The 23,931-nt window shown below is 37.5% G+C and overlaps 1 protein-coding gene and 2 long non-coding RNA genes across 4 annotated transcripts in view; all 3 read left to right on the forward strand.

Moving 5' to 3' along the window:
* Positions 1-23,931, forward strand: part of LOC309642871 — a 367,193-nt gene that overhangs the window by 161,137 nt on the left and 182,125 nt on the right. The window lies entirely within an intron of this gene.
* The window catches only part of LOC309642866, a 242,639-nt gene that overhangs the window by 114,232 nt on the left and 104,476 nt on the right, over positions 1-23,931 (forward strand). The gene's annotated exons all lie outside the window — the stretch shown is intronic.
* On the forward strand, positions 267-23,503 carry AP3M1 (adaptor related protein complex 3 subunit mu 1). Of its 2 annotated transcripts, none has more exons than XM_082424924.1 (9): positions 267-401; positions 9,830-10,105; positions 10,802-10,973; positions 14,808-14,945; positions 17,018-17,103; positions 18,103-18,236; positions 19,111-19,318; positions 20,775-20,919; positions 21,390-23,503. In XM_082424924.1, exons 2-9 carry the CDS (start codon positions 9,833-9,835, stop codon positions 21,488-21,490), a joined length of 1,257 nt encoding a protein of 418 aa, XP_082281050.1. In that variant the 5' UTR covers positions 267-401; positions 9,830-9,832; the 3' UTR covers positions 21,491-23,503. The 2 variants fall into 2 exon arrangements, with proteins under 2 accessions (XP_082281050.1, XP_082281051.1); XM_082424925.1 differs by lacking the exon at positions 267-401 and adding an exon at positions 5,860-5,930.

Below are 23,931 nucleotides of genomic sequence, written 5' to 3' on the forward strand. Positions count from 1 at the left end.
TCCCAGTTCGTGCCTCTCCCAGCCACAGCCATTTGGCTCTACCTCTCGGCCTCACCCATTGGCTAGTACACAGCTCTTCCTAACCCCGCCCTCCTGACTGTAGGGACACCCTGACTGGTTTAGGCTGCGGATGAGCGCCTAAGTCCAGAAGATGTGAAAGCTCCCATTCATCTAGACTCTGGATGATCTAGAAGATTATATCCTAAAATTCAAAAGACGTCTTTCTCCTCATTCAACGTCTTCTCACTCATTTACTCTTTCCAATACTGTTGGTTACTTTGAAGCTGTTAGTCAGGCAATCTATCCGGCATCCCAACTGCGGGGTCCTCACGATCTCAGCTGCCTCGGCCTCCGTCCGGAGAGGACCCCGCGTCGAATCACTGACTGGCCCAGGAGTCGGGGTGAGTGTGGGGGGCTGGGGGTCTGCGGACGGGGTTGGGGGGCATCACGAAAACTGGGACGTAGGCTGAATAGCTCGGGCTCTGGACTGCTGTCTGGGGTGCGGGAGCGTCTCCGGTGCTGTGGACCGCGGCCGCGCCTCCCTCCCGGCCTTCCGGTCTTTCTTGCCAGCTGGGCCGGAAGGGAACGGTGCACCTGCAGCCCAGTGTTTTCAGGCCCTTAGGCTCAAGAGGTTCAGGCTCATTGGGGTCCCTCACCGTGCTCTGACGCGGGAAAAAGGTCTTGTCACCCACGGAGAGCTGAAGTACCGACGACTCGGACCTCACCCCCAGGCTTCTGCTGTGGAGGACAAAATCCTTAACTGTCCTGAGCGGACGTCCCGTTAGAGGGTGGCGCCTGGATGAGCCTGGGGTAATGCGGTGAGGACGGTGTTGCAGTTCTTCAGAAACGAGTTGATAGGATTCTAAACTGAGGAGGTGACAGTGAGTATGGAAAAGTGATAAACGATGTGCTTGGTTGGATTTGGTGGATTTGGATTGAACCCGAAGCTGAAGCTTGATTAAGAACTTGATACCTGTATAAAATTAGGAGTCCTCACATGAGAAGGAGGAATTTTGTGGAGCTTGGAATATATCGAGTTTGAAACAGTAGTTTAGGTGAAGATGAAAGAAAAGTTTATTTTTAAAAAAAAAAATCCTTATAAGTAAGCCAGAAAGAAACTTTCCAGGGGAGAACCAAGACAGGTGAAGTTCCGTATAATTTGGTAAGAAGTATTTGTTTTGTTTTGGGGAAACTTATCAGTGACATGAAATGCTGCAAGGATCAAACGAGTAAGTTGAAGTCTGCGAATAGGTCGTTGGATTTGATGATTAGGAAGTCATTGGGTCATTTGAGAGAACTGCTTTAATAAAGTCAGTTATTGAGAGGAGAGACTGCAAGTGTAGACTAATGCTTCTTCGTTTGGAGCATGAAGTGAAAGATGGTTGACAAGGTCCCTAAAAGGTTTGGGGTTTGTTTGTTCTGTGTGAGAGCAGAAAGCAAGTAACTAATGTATAAGATTAAACATTCAAGAAACAGGAGATAAGACTTGGGAAGAGAGAAAAGGATATGGGATCAAAATTACAAGTGGGAAAATTAGTGTTAGGAAGAACGGAGGACACTTTCATTTGAGATCATAGGAAAAGTGGAGGATTGAAATGAATGAAAAATTACCTGAATCTTAACATACCTTTAGTAGGAATGCTCTCTTGGCAATAAGGTTAGCTTTTCTTACTGAATCTTAGGATTTTACAATGTTTTTAAACAGTCAACATAATAGGCTATTGGAGTTCCCTGCAGACTAGATATTTTTAAGTAGCTCAATAATATTTCAATTCACACATAACGAATGGTATTTGTAGAGAAAAGGAATTCACTCTCTCTCAACAAATGACTTTCTCTCCTATTACACAGAGAAAATAGAAGCCATCATCTTCTTGCAACCAAATATACAAATCTGCTACCTTTCTGTTTAAAGAGGAAAAAGTGTCCCTTCTCCTTAGGGAAGGCAAATCCTTTCACCTAGTTTCCCAGTGCCATCCTCTCCTACCTTCTCTGGGTCTTTTTTTTTCCTTTGGTTAAGTTATTTCCTCTCTCTAATTCATCAGCCTTTCCCCTTCTACTCACATTTTTCCTTCAGCATTTAAAAATATTCTTTCTTAACTTTATGAACTATTTCCATTTATTTTCTTGTCTTTTTCTCTCCTTCATAGCTATAGTTCTTGAATGGATCATCTGCTCTCATCTCTGTTTTTCCAACTTCTTGCTATTTATTTCTCAGCCCACTGCAGTATATCTTGTTTCCACCATTCCACTGAGCTACCACTGAAACTGCCCTTACTAAGATCACCAAATGGCCTCTATGTGTTAAATTGTACGTTCTCATCAGGCTGAAAATTTGCTTCCTTTGAGGCCAAAAAAAAAAAAAAATCATACTTTTATGTATAAAGCACAGCTATTTATGGTACATAAAGAGGTGTACAGAAATATTCTGTGGTATTAAAATTTTATGGAGGAGGGGTGTGAGTGAAGGGGAGTCTGAAAAGACACCTTAGGATGCAATAATGAAAGTTGAGAAACACTGTAAAATAACAGACATTTTCAGTTTTCCTTGTAGCTTGACCTCTTTGTGCCATTTAAAATGTTTACCACTTCTTTTTTCTGGAAACACACTAACATACTCTGGTTAGTAAACTACCCCCCCCCTTTTTTTTTCTTATCCCTCTTCAGCCACGTCTTCTCAGTCTTTTTCCAGGTCCACTTCCTTGACCCACATGCTACTCAGATTTTGAAGTTCCTTCCATAGGTTCTCTTCTACTATACACATTCTCTCTTTGTAGTTTTAGTCTCCTTATAGTTATATTTTGCGTTAATAAAAAATCATGATTACAGTACTCACAAATCTATCTCCAGTTTGGCTTCTCTCTGAAGGACCAGACCTATATATACAATGGTCTTTTGAATATATCCATTGGGATCAAATATATCCAGAATTGGGTCAGATTATATAGGACCAGGGCTGAATCCCTCGTTTTCCCTCTCATCTCCACTGCCTGTTCCCCACCCCCCAAACTTTTCTCAACCCTAAATGTTTCTCTTATCTTTTCGTTTTACTCATCCCTATTATCAACACTCTAGTCTAGACCACCACATAACTCATCTCTCAACTAGTGTCACAATATTCAGTTGCCCAATTACCCAGTTTCCACAGTGCGATCTTAAAACTGTAAATTGGGTTGGATGAATCCCCTGCATAAAACCATAAAAAATGATTTTACATTGCACTGAGAATAAAGTGAACCAATCTCTGCTTATCTTCTTCTCCATTCTCATCTCATCACTTCCATCCTTCTTCTGAAGTTGCTAAATTTGTACTGGATTTCTTTGTCTTACGTTCTTTCTCACCTTGAAGCCTTGTGGATGTTTATAGCACACTGTATTTCCCCTATCATCTTACTGTATTAAATTGTTGCCTTCTTTGCTGAACTCTAAATGCTGTGAGTTCAGGGACTCTTATTTTGTTCACCTTGTATCCCCATTGCTTAATATATAAAACATTCAAAACTGTTGAATGAACAGGGTCAAAATATTGGTTAAAAATCAGAATAGGTAGATTATATTCTGGTTTCATTCTCTCACCTTAGATACAGGCCCTTCTATGCCTCCATTCTGTTATATACAGAAGGAATACATTTTCTTTTTTAGACACTCTCTTCCAAGGATATTTTGACTATTGTAATTGCACTGCTTGTGAATCATCAGGGTGAGTGTGTTCAACGTTCAGTAAAGAGGGTTTATGAAGTATTTAAGCTGCAGTCAAAGCTCTGATGGAACTGCCTCTGAACACAGTTTCTTAAGTGGCTTTAAAATAAGCTTGGAGAATTCTGTTTTCTGACTCAGAAGTCACTAGGAACAAAAAGATAGTTGTGGTGGTAGCTTTCCCAGAAAGTTTATTAAAATAATGAAAGAAAGAACTGCAGCTACTCAAAGGATAAGTAGCTAAAGAAACAAGCAAATTTACACTGCTGCATGTGGTATTTGTTTTTTGCATTAGGCCCTTGGTCTTAGTATGGATAGAAGAAATAAGCTTTCTTCCTATAATAGAAGGTTAAGATGGGTTTTGAAGCTAAGCACTGTTGAAAGCTGCAAGTGCTGTGCTTTCATCTCAGCACTGAGGACAACAGCAATAAATCCAGATGGCAGTTTAACTTGCTCTATTCTTCTGAGACCTAAACTACTGCCAATGAAAACAACTTTGGTGGAAACTTTTCCTGGAAAGAATTTTTCACCAGCTTAAGAGGATGAGTAGGAATCTGGCCGCTCTAATAAAGAAACTACAAAGTCACTTGCTTCAAGAATAAGCAGCTTTTTTAGGGTATATTGTGGCAATGGAGTACCACAGATCCATGTGAACTACACTTTCTTTAGGATGAATAGTTTAAGAAGATAACCTATGTCAGCTCTCTTAAATATAATTTCTGGTCTAAATAATTTATTAGAATACATTTTGGCTTCTAACTAAACAAGAGGCATATCCTTCAACTCTTCCTCTTAAATTATAAGCTCAAACAGCACATTTGCTGCCCAGTCCAATATGATAACAGCCAGCTCCGTGTAGTTATTTAAATTTAAATTAATTAAAATTAAAACTTCAGTACCTCAGTTGCATTAGCCACATTTCAGGTTCTCACATGTGACTAGTGGCTGCTGTATCGGACAGCACAGATAGAGGACATGTCCATTATTGCAGTAAATTGTACTGGACACTGATGCAATAGAGTGTGTTCCTGATAATTAGTTTCTAAGAGGCAGGTAAGAACAGGAGCTCAAGATTCAACTAGATCTGGGTTTGAATCCTAGCTCTGATACTTATTGTATCATCTTAGATAATTGACTTATCATTTCCAAGACTTCATTGTCTTATCTGTAAAATGGGGATAAGAACAGTATTATAGCATTGAGTTGTGAGGATTAAATAAGATAATATAAGAAAAGTGCCTAGGATAGTGTCTGGCCCACAGTAAGTACTCAATTTTAGATATTATTAATTCATTTATCTTTAATGAATAAAACTTTGAATGAAGCTGAAAATTAATTATTGTGAAGGATGCTGTATTCCATAGGGGGCTCACCTGAAGTGCTCAAATATGGGTCTCATTGAGTTGATGCCAATGTTCCACTTTAAATCGTACTTTATATTTCAGATGAAAATTTTATTCCACAAAAGGCATCATAATGCAAATTTAGTTGCAGATCTTATTGCTGGGTACTCCTGTTCTATTTTTTTAAAGTGTATCAGAGAACAGAGGTTAAAAGTCAGTAGGTTCTCTGTATTCCAGTGGCAGTATTTTAACACTCAAATAGAAACTGACACAAAGCAAACCTATTAAACAAAGCATCTGACTAGATAAAGTGGAAAGATTTAGGAGGTTCCAGATATTAATCCGGAAAAATTTAGTAGGTCCAAAGCCTGAGGTATCAGCGTTTATTGCTGCCACCTCAGGTTGATTACTTGGCTAAATAGAGATGCCTTTGAACAAAGAAACATTTTCTTTTTCTAATAAACTGGAACCCTAAACTATCAATATTAACAGCATCCATACTTTATTAATACAATAATTGCTAAAGCACATCTTAGTAATTAGTATTATTTACTTAATAACTATTGAACATTCACCAAATGGGAAGAGGAAATCATCACCAAATAGTCTTTAAATGTCAACTGCTTTCATTAAGTAAATGACTTCCTATAAAAAGAACTGGTCAGGTTGATGTCATTGTTTTCTGTGTCAATAGAATTGAATGAATTCATTCTGGAAACTCTTCCTTTCCTCTTTGGAATTTATCTTCATACATAGAAATTATTATATTCATAGATTTTATATTCTTTCTCCTTAGGCTACATTTATCATTCACTACTGTAATTTTGAATGAATGGACCACTAAACACCTGATACTGATGTTATCTATATAAAAGAAAGGAGCAAGTTAAGGTAATTAGATATTTGTCCACTGTCTCCCATATTACAAGGACAATAAACTTTTTATTTGAAGCATAACTAACACTCAGAAAAGTATACAAGCCATAACATAAAGCCCAATGAATTATCACAAAATGAACGCAACTTGTAACCATCATCTAGATCAAGAAATAAAACATTACTGGCACCTTAGGAGACCAACCCTGTTCCTGTCTCAGTCATCACCCCCACTCTCCTTCCTAAAAGAAACCATTTGATTTCTCAAACTATAGATTAGCTTTGTCTGTTCTAGAACTTCATATAAATAGAATCATACTGTATGTATCCTTTTGTGTCTGGCTTTGTTCAATATTGTGTTTGTAAGATTCGTCCATATTTGTTTCATGTAGCAATAGTTTATTCATTTTCATTGCTGTGTATTTCCCTTTAATAACACACTAGTTTATTTTCCCATTGTACTATTAATAAATAATAATAGTTTTCACTATTACAGTATGTTTTTATACATGTTTTTTGTGCACATTTGTACACATTTCTGTTAATCCACCTGGGAGTGGATAGGTGTTACAAAGTATTAAAGAATACTTTTTATTAATTGAAAAAATAATTATATTAAAACTAAGCATTTTTTAGACTGAAAACTACTAAACTGCAGTTTTCTAAAAATGTGAAGTTTAGTAGTTTTCAGTATATTCACAAATCTCTAATTCCAGAAGATTTTTTATTTTTATTGTTTTATAAATTTATTTTATTTATTTATTTTTGGCTGTGTTGGGTCTTCGTTGCTGCGCATGGGCTTTCTCTAGTTGCAGCAAGCGGGGACTACTTTTCATTGCAGTACGTGGGCTTCTCATTGCAGTGGCTTCTCTTGTTGTGGAACACAGGCTCAAGGCACATGGGCTTCAGTAGTTGTGGCTCGTGGGCCCTAGATCACAGGCTCAGTAGTTGTGGCTCACGGGCTTAGCTGCCCTGCAGCATGTGGGATCCTCCCAGAACAGGGCTCGATCGAACCCGTGTCCCCTGCATTGGCAGGCAGATTCTTAACCACTGCACCACCAGGGAAGTCCCTCTAATTCCAGAAGATTTTTATCACCTCAAAAAGAAATACAAAAACCAGTAACTCCCCATTCTTCCCCCTCTACCCAGCCCCTAGCAACCACTAATCTACTTTCTGTCTCTGTTCATTTGCCTGAATCCTAGACATTTCATACAAATGGAATCATACAATATGTGATCTTTTGTATCTGGTTTCTTTCACTTAGCATAATGTTTTAAAGGTTCATCCTGTTGTAGCATGTACTGGTACTTCATTTCTTTTTATGGCTGAATAACATTTCATTTTGGATATTTATTATTTATCCATTCATTGGTTGATGAATCCATTCATCAGTTGATGAATCCATTCATCAGTTGATAGACATTTGGATTGTTTCCACTTTTTGACTATTATAAATAATGTTGCTAAGAACATTCGTGTACAAGTTTTTGTATGGACATATGTTTCCAGTTCTCTTGGGTGTATACCTAGGAGTAGAATTGTTGGGTCATTTGGTAACTCAGTCTTTAACTTTCTGAAGAACTCAAAACTGCTTTCCGCACAGCTGCACTGTTTTACATTCCTACCAGCAATGTATGAGGGTTCCAGTTTCTTCACAAACTTGTCTACACTTGTTATTGTCTGCCTTTTGATTTGATTATATCTAGCCTAGAGAATATGAAATGTTATCTCATTGTGATTTTAGTTCATATTTTGAAAAGATAGTGAGCATCTTCTCTAGTGCGTATCAGCCACTTGTTTGTATATCTTCCTTGGAGAAATGTCTTTTCAAATTCTTTGCACATTTTTTATTGGGTTATTTGTCTTTTTATTATTGAGTTGTAAGAGTTATTTATATATTCTGGATAGTAGTCCCTTGTAAGATGTATGGTTTGCAATTATTTTCTCATTCTGAAGGTTGTCTTTTTACTTTCTTGATAATGCCTTTTGAAGCACAGAGGTTTTAATTCTGATGCAAGTCTGGGTTATCTGTTTTTTTCTTTTGTTCCTTGTGCTTTTGATGTCATATCTTAAAAACATTTTCTAATCCAGGGTCGTGAAGATTTATGCATATATTTTTTCTAACAGTTTTATTGTTGTAGCTCTTATATTTAGGTCTTTGATACATTTTGTATTAAGTTTTGTATATGGTATGAGATAGCAGTCCAACTTCTTTATTATGCATGTGGAAATCCAGTTGTCCCAGCACCATTTGTTGAAAAGACTATCCTCTCCCCCACTGAATGGTCTTAGCACTCTTGTCAAAAATCAGTTGACCGTATACGTAAGGGTTATTTTAAGAACTTTCAATTCTATTCCATTGATCTGTATGACTCTCTTTGTGCCAGCACCTCACTGTACCTTACATCAAGTTTTGAAATCAGGAAGTGTGAGTCCTCCAAGTTTGTTCTTCTTTTTCAGGATTGTTTTGGTTATTCTTGGTCTCTTTCATCTCCATATGAATTTCAGGATCAGCCTCTCAGTTTCCATTAAAAAAAGGCAGCTGGTATACTAATAGGGATTGCATTGAATCTGTAGATCAATTTGGGGAGTCATGTCATCTTAACAGTATTAAGTCTTCCAATCCGTAAGCATGAAAGGTCTTCCCATTTTTTTAGGTCTGTTAAATTTCTTTCAGTGATGTTCTATAATATTCAATGTACAGGTCTTACACTTCTTTTGTTAAATTTTTTCTTAAATATTTTGATCTTTTTGATGCTTTTGAATTGCTTTCTCAATTTCATTTTCAGATTATTCATTGCTAATGTGTAGAAATACTTGATATTTTATATTAATTTTATATTTTGCAACCTTGCTTAACTCATTTATTGCTCTAGTAATTAGTGTGTGCATGTGTATGTGTAATTCTTAGAATTTTCTACATGCAAGATAATATCATCTGGAAATAGAGATCGTTTTGCTTCTTCCTTTCCAATTTGGAAGCCTTCTGTTTCATTTTCTTTCTTAATTGCCCTGGCTAGAACCTCCAGTACCACATTGAATAGAAGTGGTGAAAATGACATCATTGGTTGTTCTTTATGTTAAGTGGAAAGCTTTTGGTCTTTAAGTATTAAATGTTAGCTATGGGATTTTCTTTTCTTTTTTTTTTTAAATTTATTTATTTGTTTGTTTTTGGCTGCACTGGGTCTTCGTTGCTGTGCGCGGGCTTCCTCTAGTTGCGGAGAGTGGGGGCTACTCTTCGTTGCACAGCGCGGGCTTCTCATTGCGGTGGCTTCTCTTGTTGCGGAGCATGGGTTCTAGAGTGCAGGCTCAGTAGTTGTGGCACACGGGCTCAGTAGTTTTGGCACACTGGCTCTAGAGCGCAGGATCAGTAGTTGTGGCGCACAGGCTTAGTTGCTCCGCAGCATGTGGGATCTTCCCGGACCAGGGCTCGAACCCGTGTCCCCTGCATTGGCAGGCAGATTCTTAACCACTGCGCCACCAGGGAAGTCCCTAGCTATGGGATTTTCATAGATGCTCTTTATCAGGTTGAGGAAGTTTCTTTCAATTCCTAGTTTAAATGTTTTTAATTACAAAAGGTTGTTGGATTTTGTCAAATGATTTTTCTGCGCCTTTTGAAATGATTATATTTTTTGTTTTTTATTTTATGAATATTGTATATTGTGTTGATTGATTTTCATATGTTGAACGAACCTTGCATTCTTGAATAAATCCCACTTGGTCAGGGTTATAATCTTTTTTTATATGTTGCTGGATTCAGTTTGCTAGTATTTTGTTGAGGATTTTTACACCTATAGTCTTAACTGATATTGGTCTGTAGTTTCTTGTATTGCCTTTGTCTGGTTTTGGTGTCCAGATAATACAAGGATACTTTTTTGATATATACTAAATTTAAACTTTTTTCCTCCCGCAGAAAATGATCCACAGTCTATTTCTCATAAACTGTTCCGGTGACATATTTCTAGAGAAGCACTGGAAGAGTGTTGTGAGCCAGTCTGTCTGTGATTATTTCTTTGAAGCTCAAGAGAAAGCAGCTGATGTTGAAAATGTACCACCTGTTATTTCAACACCTCACCACTACCTCATCAGTATCTACCGGGATAAGCTCTTCTTTGTCTCTGTCATACAGACTGAAGTGCCACCTCTCTTTGTAATTGAGTTCCTACATCGAGTTGCTGATACTTTTCAGGTTGGTTATTCATCAGATATTTTGAATTTGAATTATCCAAGTTATATTATGATTATATTCTTTAAATACCCAGTTTTTGATGTATAGTCTGTTTCTCTGTCTCTCTCTCTCCCTCTTCTTTTCAACTAAGCATAAGTTCATAAACATAAACCTTTTTAGTAGGGCATACAGTAGTACACATGGTGCTCCAGTTACTGTTTTAGAAGAACAAAACAATCTCATGGTCATGGAAGCTGTATTTTTTTTATGTATTATAAATTATGTCATCAGGAAATAATAGTGCCCTCCACATACATTTCTCTGAATAGTACCATGATTTTTACTGGTTATGAAATCTTCCAATACTTACACTTTATTTCTTTCTTGTCTTGCTGAATATACCAATAATTTTAAACTGATCTTTGTTTTTTGGAGTACCTAATCGGGGAATGAAGTTTATAGTTCACATTCTGTTTTAACATTTCAGTGTACTTTCTGGCATAATATGTAATAGGAATTCAATTCAATTTAAAAATATTAAGGAAATATTGAGAAATAGTATATAGAACTATGGAGGTTTTTTCCCCTCTGTTTTACATATTTTCAACATCTTAAACAATGAATTACGCTACTGTAAGCTTACCCTTTAGAACAAAAAGTATTTAGCAAGCCTGTCTTCATGTCTTCCATTGTGCAATGTTATGTACATTTTATTAGGACTACTTTGGTGAGTGTTCGGAGGCTGCAATTAAGGATAATGTGGTCATAGTATATGAGCTCTTGGAAGAAATGTTAGACAATGGATTTCCACTGGCTACTGAATCTAACATTTTGAAAGAATTGATTAAACCACCAACAATTCTGCGTTCTGTCGTCAACTCTATTACAGGTAAGGTGAAACACACTCTGTTAGGAACTGAGCCATTAAAACTTCATAAACAATTCATTTTTGCTTATGATCTGGCAGATTATTAAGGTAGTCCATTTTGGCCAGAATTATAGTTAGTGATAATGTTAAAATGGATGTATATTTCTTTTCATGAAAAGAGACTATATCTTAAATGATACAGAACTTTTGGCTATTACTCTTCTGTTATTTTGCTACAAGACTACAAAAATATTATTACTATTGTTTAACACTAACTAGTAAGACTGAATAAATTATCCCAGTTAATCATAAAGAAGCCAATGTAGTGACGGCTGTTAACTATTGTGGTAATCATTTTGTAATATATACATATATCAAATCATTATGTTGTGTACCTTAAACTAATACAATGTTATATGTCAATTATATCTCAGTAAAGCTGGGAAAAAAATAAAATTAAAAAATAGCATTATAGGGCTTCCCTGGTGGCGCAGTGGTTGAGAATCTGCCTGCCAATGCAGGGGACACGGGTTCGGGCCCTGGTCTGGGAAGATCCCACATGCCGCTGAGCAGCTGGGCCCATGAGCCACAATTACTGAGCCTGCGCATCTGGAGCCCGTGCTCCACAACAAGAGAGGCCGCGATAGAGGCCCGCGCATCACGATGAAGAGTGGCCCCCACTTGCCACAACTAGAGAAAGCCCTCGCACAGAAACGAAGACCCAACACAGCCATAAATAAATAAATAAATAAATAAATAAATTTAAAAAAAAATAGCATTATAAAACTGGCATTATGCTGCATACCCCACAATTACTAGAGTGTAGAAAATTTAAGACTGCACCACAGAGTACATGCCATCTCCTCCAAGTCTTTATTTTGTACATATAGAAGATATATTAAAAAGAGAAAATTAGTCTATTTGTGAGATTTCATGCATTGTGGGCCTTGTATTTGTGTTACAAACTTCTAATTTTGGTTTAATTCTTGAGTATAGCTAGAAATTAGGTACATCCAGAGGATGATATACTTTTGAAAGTATCAAAGTCTTCTAGAGAAAGATTTCTGTGAAATGTTATATGCCAATTCAGCTATACTGTCCACCATTGCAAACCCCTTTCCAAGTGCACTGACCTAAAAAATGGGGTAAGAGCGGCCTATAAGAAAGTGATCATTCCTTTATTCATCCTCTGGGCAAGACTGAGTGTCAGGAGAAATTTAAGGAAAGATAAGATGGGGTGTCTTTGCTCCTAAAACATAAACTCTGGATGAGAAACTGGAAAAAAAAATTAAAACATATAAGTAACAGTATAAGATTTTGAAAAGCAATTCCATACTTTATAGATGGTGTAGTGACACTGGAGGGTACACATGGTGTAATATTAAATGGAAAAAAAACAAACAAACAGGGAATTCCCTGGCAGTCCAGTGGTTAGGACTTCTTGCTTTCACTGCTGGAGCCCGGGTTCAGTCCCTGGTCGGGGAACTAAGATTGCACAAGCTGTGCAGTGTGGCCAAAAAAGAAAAAAAAAAAAAAGCACACAACCATGAGAAGTTACTCTTAATTATACATAAATATTCCCACAAAAAATGTTCTAAAGTTTATAATACCATCTCCAGCTAAGGAACTACATATTATCTTTATTCTTGCATTATACTTTCTGATTTCCAAAATGAACATGTATTTATAGTCAGAAAAAAATTAGTGAAATATAAAATTTTTAAAAATTGATTTTTTTTATATTTATTTATTTTATTTTTATTTGTTTAGCTGCTCCAGATCTTAGTTGCAGCACATGGGATCTTTAGTTGCGGCATGTGGGATCTTAGTTGCAGCGTGCGGGCTTCTTAGTTGCTGCATGTGGGTTTCTTAGTTGCTGCATGCGAACTCTTAGTTGCAGCATGCATGCAGGGTCTAATTCCCTGACCAGGGATCGAGCTCGGGCCCCCTGAACTGGGAGCGCTGAGTCTTAACCACTGGACCACCAGGGAAGTCCCGTAACATGGATTGTTAAGGCAATACATTATAAAGATCAAGAGAGTGGTTCAGTGGATAAAGTAATCTCTCCTGAACTGTAGTGGGTAGCCCTAGGACGGGGTCCTGGAGAATCAATAGAATTTAGGAAGAAAGGGAGGAATAAGAACATTCTTTATAGATGGAACTGTATGAGAAAAAACACAGTGAAAAATCTTGAATTGTATTAACCTGTTTAATAGAAGCAGAGCTGTTTTTCAGTTGAGTAGTGAGATAAAATTAAAAAGTTAAGTTGAGGAAGTCCTAGAATGCTAGTCTAAATATTTAGCTTTAATCATAAAGCCAGTGGGGAAACGTTTAAAGTTTTTGAACAGGAAGATTAAAGCAGTGTTTTTATAAAATTCTGGAAGGCAACAGGGTTGGAGACAGGAACACCAACCATAATTACACTACAAAGTTGTATGCGTACTTTGACTGCAACTACAATCAAACACGGGTTTGAACTGCCCAAGTCCACTTAAAGTCAGATTTTTTTCAATAAATACATATTATAGTACTACACAATCCACAGTTGGTTGAATCTGTTGATGCAGAACCATGTGTACAGAACACCAACTGTAAAATTATACATGGATTTTCAACTGCACAGGGATCAGCACCCCTAAACCCTGCGTTGTTCAAAGGTCAACTGTATTTTTATTATTTTTAATAAATTTTTATTTATTTTATTTATTTATTTAGGCTGCGTTGGGTCTTCGTTGCTGCACGTGGGCTTTCTCTAGTTGCGGCGAGCAGGCTCTCATTGCGGTGGCTTCTCTTGTTGCGGAGCACGGGCTCTAGGCACACAGGCTTCATTAGTTGTGGCATGCGGGCTTCAGTAGTTGTGGCGCACGGGCTTAGTTGCTCCGAGGCATGTGGGATCTTCCCAGACCAGGGATCGAACCCGCGTCCCCTGCATTGGCAGGTGGATTCTTAACTACTGCGCCACCAGGGAAGTCCCAAGGGCCAACTGTATATTTTAAAGTGAAATCTGAAAAAAACAAAATTATCAAAATAGAAAAAAATAATAAATGCAACCTGTTCTGAGGGAAATGTTTAAAGAAATATACCAAAACGTTAATGGTAGTTGTATTTCGGTGATAGGAAGATAGATTTTTTTTTAGCTACTTTTCTGAACTTTTCACATGTTGTTGTTATTGTTAAGCATGTACTACTTTTGAGTTGGAAAAGTAAATTAACCAGAATGTTAAATATGTCACAGCTCAAGGGTGTATGTTTTGGACAACCAGACTTATTTTCAGACATATGTCAGTTTACCAGGAAATTAGCCAGATTTTGAACATTAGCCATATTGCATGTGGGTGTGCCATATGGGTGTGCTGACCTTAAAATGGGAAACGGCCAGAGTATGTTCTTCAGCCAGTTAACTCTGCTTGGCGGCATCTCATGTATAATTTAAGCTGAATACCAAATGGCCTACTTATCACTCTGTATTCTCAGTGCAGACATTTTATCAGCAGAGGGTTTTGAAACAACCAGCCTCTTTTTTCATCAGTGGTAGCAGGATGAGATTCTGTCATTGAGCCACTGGAATTAGGTTAGGTTACTGTTAACACACAGGAAGCAAAAGATAAGTAAATGAATTTAACCTGGTTTGGCAGATAGACACACAGGACCACATGGCCTATTTCTGTCTTCTAGAAATTTGATCACATTGGTATCGATATGTCTCTGACAATTCTGTAAACCATCCACAACTTCAGTGGAGAAAAACCCAAACACTAAAGAAGCAGCTAAAGTACTTGAGTTTTTTTTCTGTTAAGAGCTTTTCTCATGAGCATCTTATGTGTTAGCTTTGCTTTCTGTTTTTCTGGTTTCTAGGCAGTAGTAATGTTGGGGACACACTCCCCACTGGGCAGCTGTCCAACATCCCATGGCGCCGAGCAGGGGTAAAGTACACAAACAATGAAGCCTATTTTGATGTCGTTGAAGAAATAGATGCAATTATAGATAAATCAGGTAATTGCGTGCATATTATCAGGGAAAAAACAGTTCAGCTGACATAAGCTGAATAGAAAACCGAAATCCCTTGGCAGTATGCATTTCAGTGGAAAGGCATTCATTTTCAAATCTGTTCATTTTGTCCAGAGGTTACATATTATTTTCATAACCTCTAGTTGAGAAATGCCAAACCTTTGTAAATCAGATCTCATGCCACCTTACTTTAAGCCAATTATTACCCTATATTCATTTCCATCTTGCCATTTATTCAGTTTAATATTTGTTGTATATCTACTATGCACCATATTTTTTGCTACCACTTTATGTGCAGTCCTTCTAGTAAAGACCCCAGACTAAAGAACAGTACTGTATTAGAATCATAATGTTTTATTAAAAACATCTAGTCCAACCCTCACATTTTATACATGGGGAAACTTAGGCTTAGAAGAGTTAAGTAATCTGTTCAAGGTCACACAGCTAGTTGGTGTGTGAATATGAGTTACTGTGAATTATAGACACTATCTCTACAGTGAGTGCCCTTTTTATTATAAAATTCCATTGTATGGAATAATAGCTGTACTATTAAAGAATAATGGCCCCTATTTCTTAAAAGTTAACAGCTAGCTTAGTCCATTTCATTAGAAACTTGTCTAATTTTATTTAAAATATTTTAACTTTGATTTATTGTTAAAATATTTTAAATAACATTAGCCAAGTTTCTAATGAAATGGACTAAGCTTCCTGTTAACTTTTAAGAAATAGGAACCATTACAAACAATAAATGCTGGAGAGGGTGTGGAGAAAAGGGAACCCTCATACACTGTTGGTGGGAATGTAAATTGATACAGCCACTATGGAGAACAGTATGGAGGTTCCTTAAAAAACTAAAAATAGAACTACCATACGACCCAGCAATCCCACTACTAGGCATATACCCTGAGAAAACCATAATTCAAAAAGAGTCATGGTACCACAATGTTCATTGCAGCTCTGTTTACAATAGCCAGGACATGGAAGCAACCTAAGTGTCCATCAACAGATGAATGGATAAAGAAGATGTGGTGCATATATACAATGGAATATTACTCAGCCATAAAAAGGAATGAAATTGACCTATTTGTAGTGAGGTGGATGGACCTAGAGTCTGTCATACAGAGTGAAGTAAGTCAGAAAGAGAAAAACAAATACCGTATGCTAACACATATATATGGATTCTAAAAAAAAAAAAAGGTCATTAAAATATTTTAATTTTGAAAACAAAAACACTAATTTGAAAAGATACATGCACCCAGTGTTCATGGCATTATTTACAATTGCCAAGATATGGAAGCAACCTAAGTGTTCATCAACAGATAAATGGATAAAGAAGATGTATACACAGCGGAATACTACTCAGCCATAAAAAAGAATGAAATTTTGCTATTTGCAGCAATATGGATGGACTTGGAGGTCATTATGCTAAGTGAAATAAGCCAGATAAAGAAAGACAAATACTGTATGATATCACTTATATGTGGAATCTTAAAAAATACAACAAACTATTGAATTTAACAAAAAAGAAGCAGACTCACAGATATAGAGAACAAATTAGTGGTTACCATTGTGGGGTGTGGTGGGAGGATGGGAGACACAAACTATTGGGTGTAAGAGAAGCTCAAGAATGTATTGTACAACATGGAATATAGCCAGTGTTTTAACTGTTTAATTTACAGTTAATGTAATAACTGTAAATGAAAAGTAACCTTTAAAAATTGAATAAAGTTTTTTTTTAATTTTAAAAATCACTGGAAAAAAAGTATTTTAACTTCACATCCAGCAGTCTTACAAGGTTGACACTATAAAGATAGGGACAGGTTTGATTTTCCTTAGAATTGTCATATTCTAACCAGAGATAGGTACAGGCCATGGCACTCAGTAAAGAAGCTATCTGAACTAGTGTAATGGGTCCTCTGTCCACTAACCTTTTAATAGATGTGCAAAGCTTCAGTATGTCTGACACCCAGGAGATATCTCCATTACTTCAGATACAGTGATAGCTCTAGTAAAGATGCAGATTCCAATGATATTATCACCTTTATTTCTTTCTTTAGGATCTACAGTCTTTGCAGAAATTCAGGGGGTAATTGATGCTTGCATTAAGCTATCTGGAATGCCTGACCTTTCCCTTTCTTTCATGGTAAGTTTTGTTCTCCTGTTTTGTAGCTCCTTGCAAGCCTAATACATGTGAAGTACTAAATGAAATGATAAATACTGAGACATGTTTGTTTTAGATTGCAAAGGATTATCTAAGAAATATTCCTAACACAGCTTCCAAAGACAGTAGCTTACATGATGAGCATTGCCTTTATGGAAAGGCTGAGGAGGGGTCTTTGCCTCTGAGTATGCTAGAAGTAGCTTAAATGGCTGGCTGGCATCTGCAAATGTGCGGTGCTGCTTTTCCTGAATTATTACATGCTTTGTTGATATGAAAGGGCATTGATCTTTTGCATCATTTTAGATACAGCATGATACACTACTAAGAACCGTAAAGAGAACTGAGCTCTGATGCTACCTCTGCCTCTAACTTGTCCTGACCCTGAGCTCTTTGAACCTCAGTTTTTTCATCTATGAAATGGAAATGATACCACTCACATTTTCTACCTCATAGTTATTGAAATTCAAATAAAATAATGTATATAAAATATTTGCAGACTTTAAAGCATTGTGAAACTGTAAAGTTGTGTTGATGTGATCATAATAAACTCTTACATGACTTCTCTATCTTGATGAAGCATATTAATTTCTCACAATATCTGAATTAGAGTTGCAATATTCATTATACTTTATTTTTTTTTTTTTTTAAATATTTATTTATTTTTGGCTGTGTTGGGTCTTCTGTGCGAGTTCGGTTTCTGTGCGAGGGCTTTCTCTAGTTGCGGTGAGTGGGGGCCACTCTTCATCACGGTGCGCGGGCCTCTCACTGTCGCGACCTCTCTCGTTGCGGAGCACAAGCTCCAGACGCGCAGGCTCAGTAGCTATGGCTCACGGGCCTAGTTGCTCCGCGGCATGTGGGATCTTCCCAGACCAGGGCTCGAACCCGTGTTTCCCGCATTGGCAGGCAGATTCTCAACCACTGCGCCACCAGGGAAGCCCCATTATACTTTATAAATATGGTTGTCTTCTGTTTCCCTGGCAGAACCCAAGGCTTCTAGATGATGTCAGCTTCCACCCCTGCATCCGGTTCAAGCGTTGGGAATCTGAAAGAGTTTTGTCATTTATTCCTCCAGATGGAAACTTCCGACTTATATCATATCGTGTCAGCTCACAAAAGTATGTTGATGCATCAGTCAGAATCTCCTGTCATATATCAGTGTACTGCATAGAACTCACTTTTCCCTGTTTCATTCTGACAAGTTGGGTACTTGAATTCATCATTGCTCCCTTTAGCCATTGCTCACCAGGAGACCCAGGAAGAACTGGTGAAAATGTGTGTCTAACATAATCAGTATACTTTGAATCTTAAGAGTATAGAGTAATAGTAAATTAGACTGTAGTAAGAATATATACCTGAGAGCAAGCATTTTGGACCATGCATAACCTGGGCGAAACTGTGAACCCATGCCATAATTTTACTGTGGTCTGTGGACGTCATGGCTGATAGAAGGAGACAGATTTACCTGTAGCTCTCTAGGACATTCTTCAGCTAACTGGCTTGAAGTCACTCTTCTCTGCACTGAAGTTTAAATGAATGATTTAAATGATTTAGCATCGTGGGTTGTAGCTGGTTTGTCCCTTGAAAATATCAGAGTATTTTGGTAACATCAGAACAGGACTTAAAAGCAGAGGAATTGTTTCTTGGCCCTTACCACATAGAAACTGATTTATTTAGTTTGTATAATTTTAAATTATCTTTCTATGGGATCTTAATTCATTTCTTTAAACTAGGGCTATTTGCCCCAATTGTTTATACTATAATTAAGCTTCAGATTTCTATCTTGATTTGTATACTTACTGCTCAGAAATTGTATAATTCCTAGCAGAGTGGTTCCAGAACACTGTGCTATACTCAACCTGCCCTGGTACACAGACTCAATCTGCGGTTCTGGGGGTATAGGATACTCTGGACTGAGGTTTTCAGGCCACCTCTGGAACTCACACTATTAATTGTATGTTTTTGTGGTTGTGTCTTTCTTTCTCTTTTTAGTCTAGTGGCAATACCAGTATATGTGAAACATAGCATCAGTTTTAAGGAGAACAGTTCTTGTGGTAGATTTGATATTACAATTGGACCAAAGCAAAATATGGGGAAAACTATTGAAGGAATCACAGTGACAGTTCACATGCCAAAGGTTGTGTTGAATATGAACCTGACACCAACACAAGGCAGCTATACATTTGATCCAGTTACCAAGGTACAGCCACCTAAAATCAAGAGTGAGCAAGTGTTTCTGCAATCTTTATTTTGTGCTTTGGGGATGTGGGGGGACAGAGGGAAGGGTCTAATGTCTTGGTTAAAATGAAAGTTCCTAACAAAACCTAGAATGCATACTGTGCTGTGCTTCTGCCACTGCCTGAAGAGGGAATCCTGCATCTGCTGCTGAGTCGACGAACAGAAAAGTGAGACTCATTCTTTCTTCCTTCAGAGTCTGCCTTTACTTATCCATTGATAATCCAGAGATTCACTCACTCTTCAATGAGGAAGATGTCTCATAGAAGCCTGTGATATAAATTTTGTCTTCCTTTAACAAACAAGGAAACTAAAGCTCTGAGGTCAAGTGACTTGCTCAAAGTCACACAGCTAGTTAGAGGCAAGGTTGGGATTTGAACCTAAGGCTATCTGGTAAAAAACTTTTTAAAAAGAGAAAAGCATTATGTGAATATAATGATCTATTAATTGTTAATAGATATTATAATCTATTAATTGTTAAATTTTCTGTAGAAATTGATTAAGACCTTTCTCTTCCTTTCTCATTTAAAAGCATTGTTTCATACTCTTCCACAGAGGATGTTGGCTAGGAAAGCTGCCTTCTCCCCCTACATATATTTGCCTCTAGCAGAAGGATTTCAGAGGAATTGTAAAAGATGATTTTTCTCTCTGCTTCCTGCTTGGGTAAAAAATGATTCTTTTCCTCAGTAGAGTCATTGAGCTACCTGGTAAATGAAAAGGGGTTTTGGTTTTTTTTTAAGTAAAATCATTGAATGTTAAAGATCATCTAATCCAATCCTGAGGATTTGAAGAATCTCCCCAGAGACCACACATGGCTGAGAAGTGAAGGGGGAGCTCCAGATCCCTGGCCCTTCACCCCAGCTTCAAACATAATAGCTTCACTTTCTGTTACTGAGCTTCCTCACTAAAGATTTCATTTGAACAAAGGGTTCCATCACTAAAAGTTTAAAAACACCAATTTAGGCCCATCTTCTTATTTTACGGAAAAATAAACTTAGGCCCAGAGATAAACAGTAAAGGTGGTATAGTGGAAAGAACATTTGATACCAGAGAGCTGTAGGTTCAAATCCCAGCCTTGCCTCTAACTAGCCGTGTGACCTTGAGCAAGTCATTTGACCTCAGAGCTTTAGTTTCCTCTTTGTTAAAAGAAGACAAAATTCACATTACAGGCTTCTATGAGACAGCATATGAATAGTGCTAAGCACAGTGCTATATCCAAAAGTAGATGCTTAACAAACATTGGTTCTCTGCCCTCACTCTTCATTCAGAGTCACAGAACTAATTAGTGATAAAACTCAGTGGAAATCCCAGGTCTGTTTCCAAGACACTGTGCTTTATTTTGTACAGAAGTTTATGGTGTCTTTGAACATATGTCTTTAATAAATAGTTCAGAATGTTTTTGCTTTTTATGTCTTTTTAAGGTACTAACGTGGGATGTGGGAAAAATCACTCCACAAAAGCTCCCCAGTCTTAAAGGACTGGTAAATTTACAATCTGGAGCACCTAAGCCAGAAGAGAATCCAAGCCTCAACATACAGTTCAAGATCCAGCAGCTTGCCATTTCAGGTAAGGAGAAATTTGACTTGTGTTTAAGGGTAATTGAGTTTTGCTGAGGTCAGCTACTAGGATCTTAGAAGGGTAACTGACATTCCGTCTCTACAAAGAGCAACAGCTCCAGCATGCCTTTTACTCTGTGCTATGGGTACAGTGATTTTGGAGAGCACCTTATTTAACACAGCTTCCCTTCACCCCTACCCTCATTCAAGCACAAAGAAAGGAGCCATTCATACTCACAGAAAGTAGAATTATCCTAAAAGACACTGCTTGTCCACATGGGAATCTGAACTAAAACCATACTTCCATAGTGCTATAATCTGTGAATGGTAGAAGGAACATTGCTTCCAAATGGTGACAAGGACACTGGTTAATGTCAGATTTACTGTGTAGTAAACTCTATTTGCTAAGCAAATATTGTATTGGTTGGTGTTACCAGGATAGTAACTTATTCCTTTCCTTACCTATTCTTTTTGACACAGGCTTAAAAGTAAACCGCTTGGACATGTATGGGGAGAAATATAAGCCATTTAAAGGAGTCAAATATGTCACGAAAGCTGGAAAGTTCCAAGTGAGGACATGAGAAGAGGCCAGAATTCCTCAAGATATGTTTGTTTTCCAAGTGTCATTACAGTTTATTACCATTAGGTACCAATTGGATGGGAATACATATTCTAGTTAAAGCATTTGTGTCGAGCCACACGCCGCTAACAGAGTTGCTTAGTAATCAATGTAGGGTTCTTAAGGAGCTTTAAGCTAAGGAAACTTCTGAATGACTTAGCTTATTTGTATCTTGTCACTTAGGAAGATTTTAGAGGTGATTTCCTCCATAGGGAGACACCAGCTGGAGGCTGCATATTTTAACAGTCAAGGCAAAAGTCTACAGTGATAACCTCTCTCCTAAAACAAGTGAGCTGGTCTCAGCAGGAGCTATCTTAGTCTGTAATTGATGTATCAAGTGCAGCCAAATGTCACACTTGATCTTAGCCATCCCAAATCTTCTGTCCCAACACAGGAAAAATTCCTCCCACCCCAAGAAGTTTACAGAAAACTGCCTCTTCGAGTGTTTGCCTTATTCAGCTTTTCACTTATGCCATTAAGCAAGCACTGTAGCAAAAGCCACTTCACATGGCCCTGGCAGGGAGCACTGCTGCTCCATGCTCCATTCTCACTGTACTTGATATTGTATTTTTTATAAATAAGATTTTTATGTAAAGCTCAGATTTTGATTTATAGGGACCTTGCTGCAGTAAGTACCATCTCAGTTTTGTGCCACTTGGTTCAGCTGTTAGCACAGTAAAAATGATTTGTATCAAAGGGGTGAATGCTTTAAGGTAATAAAAGGGAACACTACTTCTGCTTTTAGGAAGTTATTGCAAGCACAAGCATTTGAGATTTTAAGCAAATTAATGTAGTAAAAGAGAAACTTAAGTGAACCTTTGCCATCTTCATGTTTTATAAAGCTTATCCAACACCACTTAAAACCAGTTAGCCTGAAGGCCTCATGCCCTAGTTCAGCTAAAGGAAGAAAATGTGCCTGCCTCACTGTTGTCAATCTTTTTTTTTTTTTTAATCTTTTCTCTCTTTTTGTTGTTGTTCTTAAGGGTTTCAACTTGCCTACACTCCTTGTCTTCAGGGGAACTCCCTTTTCATATTTTGTGCTTCCCAATTCCCTAATCTTTTCACAATATGAAAAGTCAGTAGATTCCTTCCTGAAACTATTGTTGTAACTGTCACTGGAGTACTTAAATGTCTCTACTGTACTGACAAAGTACATGAAAGTACACTATAATGAGGCAGAAACAAAATCCTCAGTAGCATTGATAAACCTGTATTGATCTTCATGGTTGGCAAGTCAGTCCACAGTTGTTATCATTTAACTTGATTGACTTAGAAGTCCTTGCCCAGTTATTTTGCTTCATTAGACATGAAGAATGGAGAAAGTTAAGATGTAAGTGCTTGTTCTTGCTATTAGCTTTCTCTTTGTGACTCCATTCTTTTCATTGTCAACTTATCCCTTACTGTTATCATGCTAACCGTAGCCCTTACACTCATCCCATTCTGCTGTCAGGGCTAGTGGTTGGTGCTGGTACAGGGAGCCCACTGTACAGCAGCATTCTTACCTTTGCCTGCCTAGGGCACCCAGCCTGCCTTTCATCTAATAGGAAAGGTTACTTTTTGCAATTTAGTAATTTCTAGGGTAACCAATATCAGCTTGGCAGCTAAAATTAAGATGTTGCCAAATATTTATTCCCTTTGCCTAAGATTGGATACCCAGTTCAATTGCTTTTCATTTTAATGTCTTCCTCTTCAAAGTTCACACCTCAAAAGAGCAATCAATACATTTACTTCTCTTTCTGCAGAATCCCTAATCTCAATCATCCATATATGGACTAAGTTTCTTTCTGTGCTATATATTCTCATATACAAGCAGATTGTATGCCAAGAGTCCCTTGCTTCTAGCAATTTCTGCTAAAACTTCCAAGTAAACTGTTTCCTTTTACAATTAAATTATTGTATTTATTAATTTGATTGAATCCAGTAAGTCCTTTCTCTAGCTCTGGCTACACTGTCAATAAAAAGATGAAAGCAACAAGTTGATTTTTTAGCTTGACTGTTAATTGAGCATTCTCAGCTGGGCATGCCTCAGTGTTAGGGCAGGCTGAACATGGTCACATTTTACTCTGCATCATCACACAAGGTGTGAGGGTTGCTGCAGAGCACTTCCAAGTGCTCCTCTCTTGACCTCAGCCTTATATACTTTCTCTAACCATCACCCTTTTAGCCACAGACTGAACAATAAGTGATCAAAGCTACTCTCCCTACCACCACCTACTAACAACAAAGATCCATGAATTCTTAGTAGTATTGAAATATTTTTCAAGCACAGAATTCCAGATAATTCCAGAATAGCCTCATTTTCTAAATTCTTAAAGGAGTATAACCCAAAAGCTCATTTTCTGCATAAAGGAGTCACCATCATTTTATTCAAAGGGAGTTCATGTGATGGGTTCATTCCTTAAG

Source organism: Balaenoptera physalus (genome assembly GCF_965194825.1).
Source record: "Balaenoptera physalus genome assembly, chromosome: 14".
Lineage (NCBI taxonomy): Eukaryota > Metazoa > Chordata > Mammalia > Artiodactyla > Balaenopteridae > Balaenoptera > Balaenoptera physalus.

Excerpts from the sequence above, each read along its gene's own strand:
- AP3M1 (XM_082424924.1), top strand. The coding sequence starts at position 9,833 with ATGATCCACAGTCTATTTCTCATAAACTGTTCCGGTGACATATTTCTA. Across the intron at positions 18,237-19,110 it reads TATCGTGTCAGCTCACAAAA|TCTAGTGGCAATACCAGTAT; the intron begins GTATGTTGATGC and ends TTCTCTTTTTAG. Across the intron at positions 20,920-21,389 it reads CCAGCAGCTTGCCATTTCAG|GCTTAAAAGTAAACCGCTTG; the intron begins GTAAGGAGAAAT and ends TTTTTGACACAG.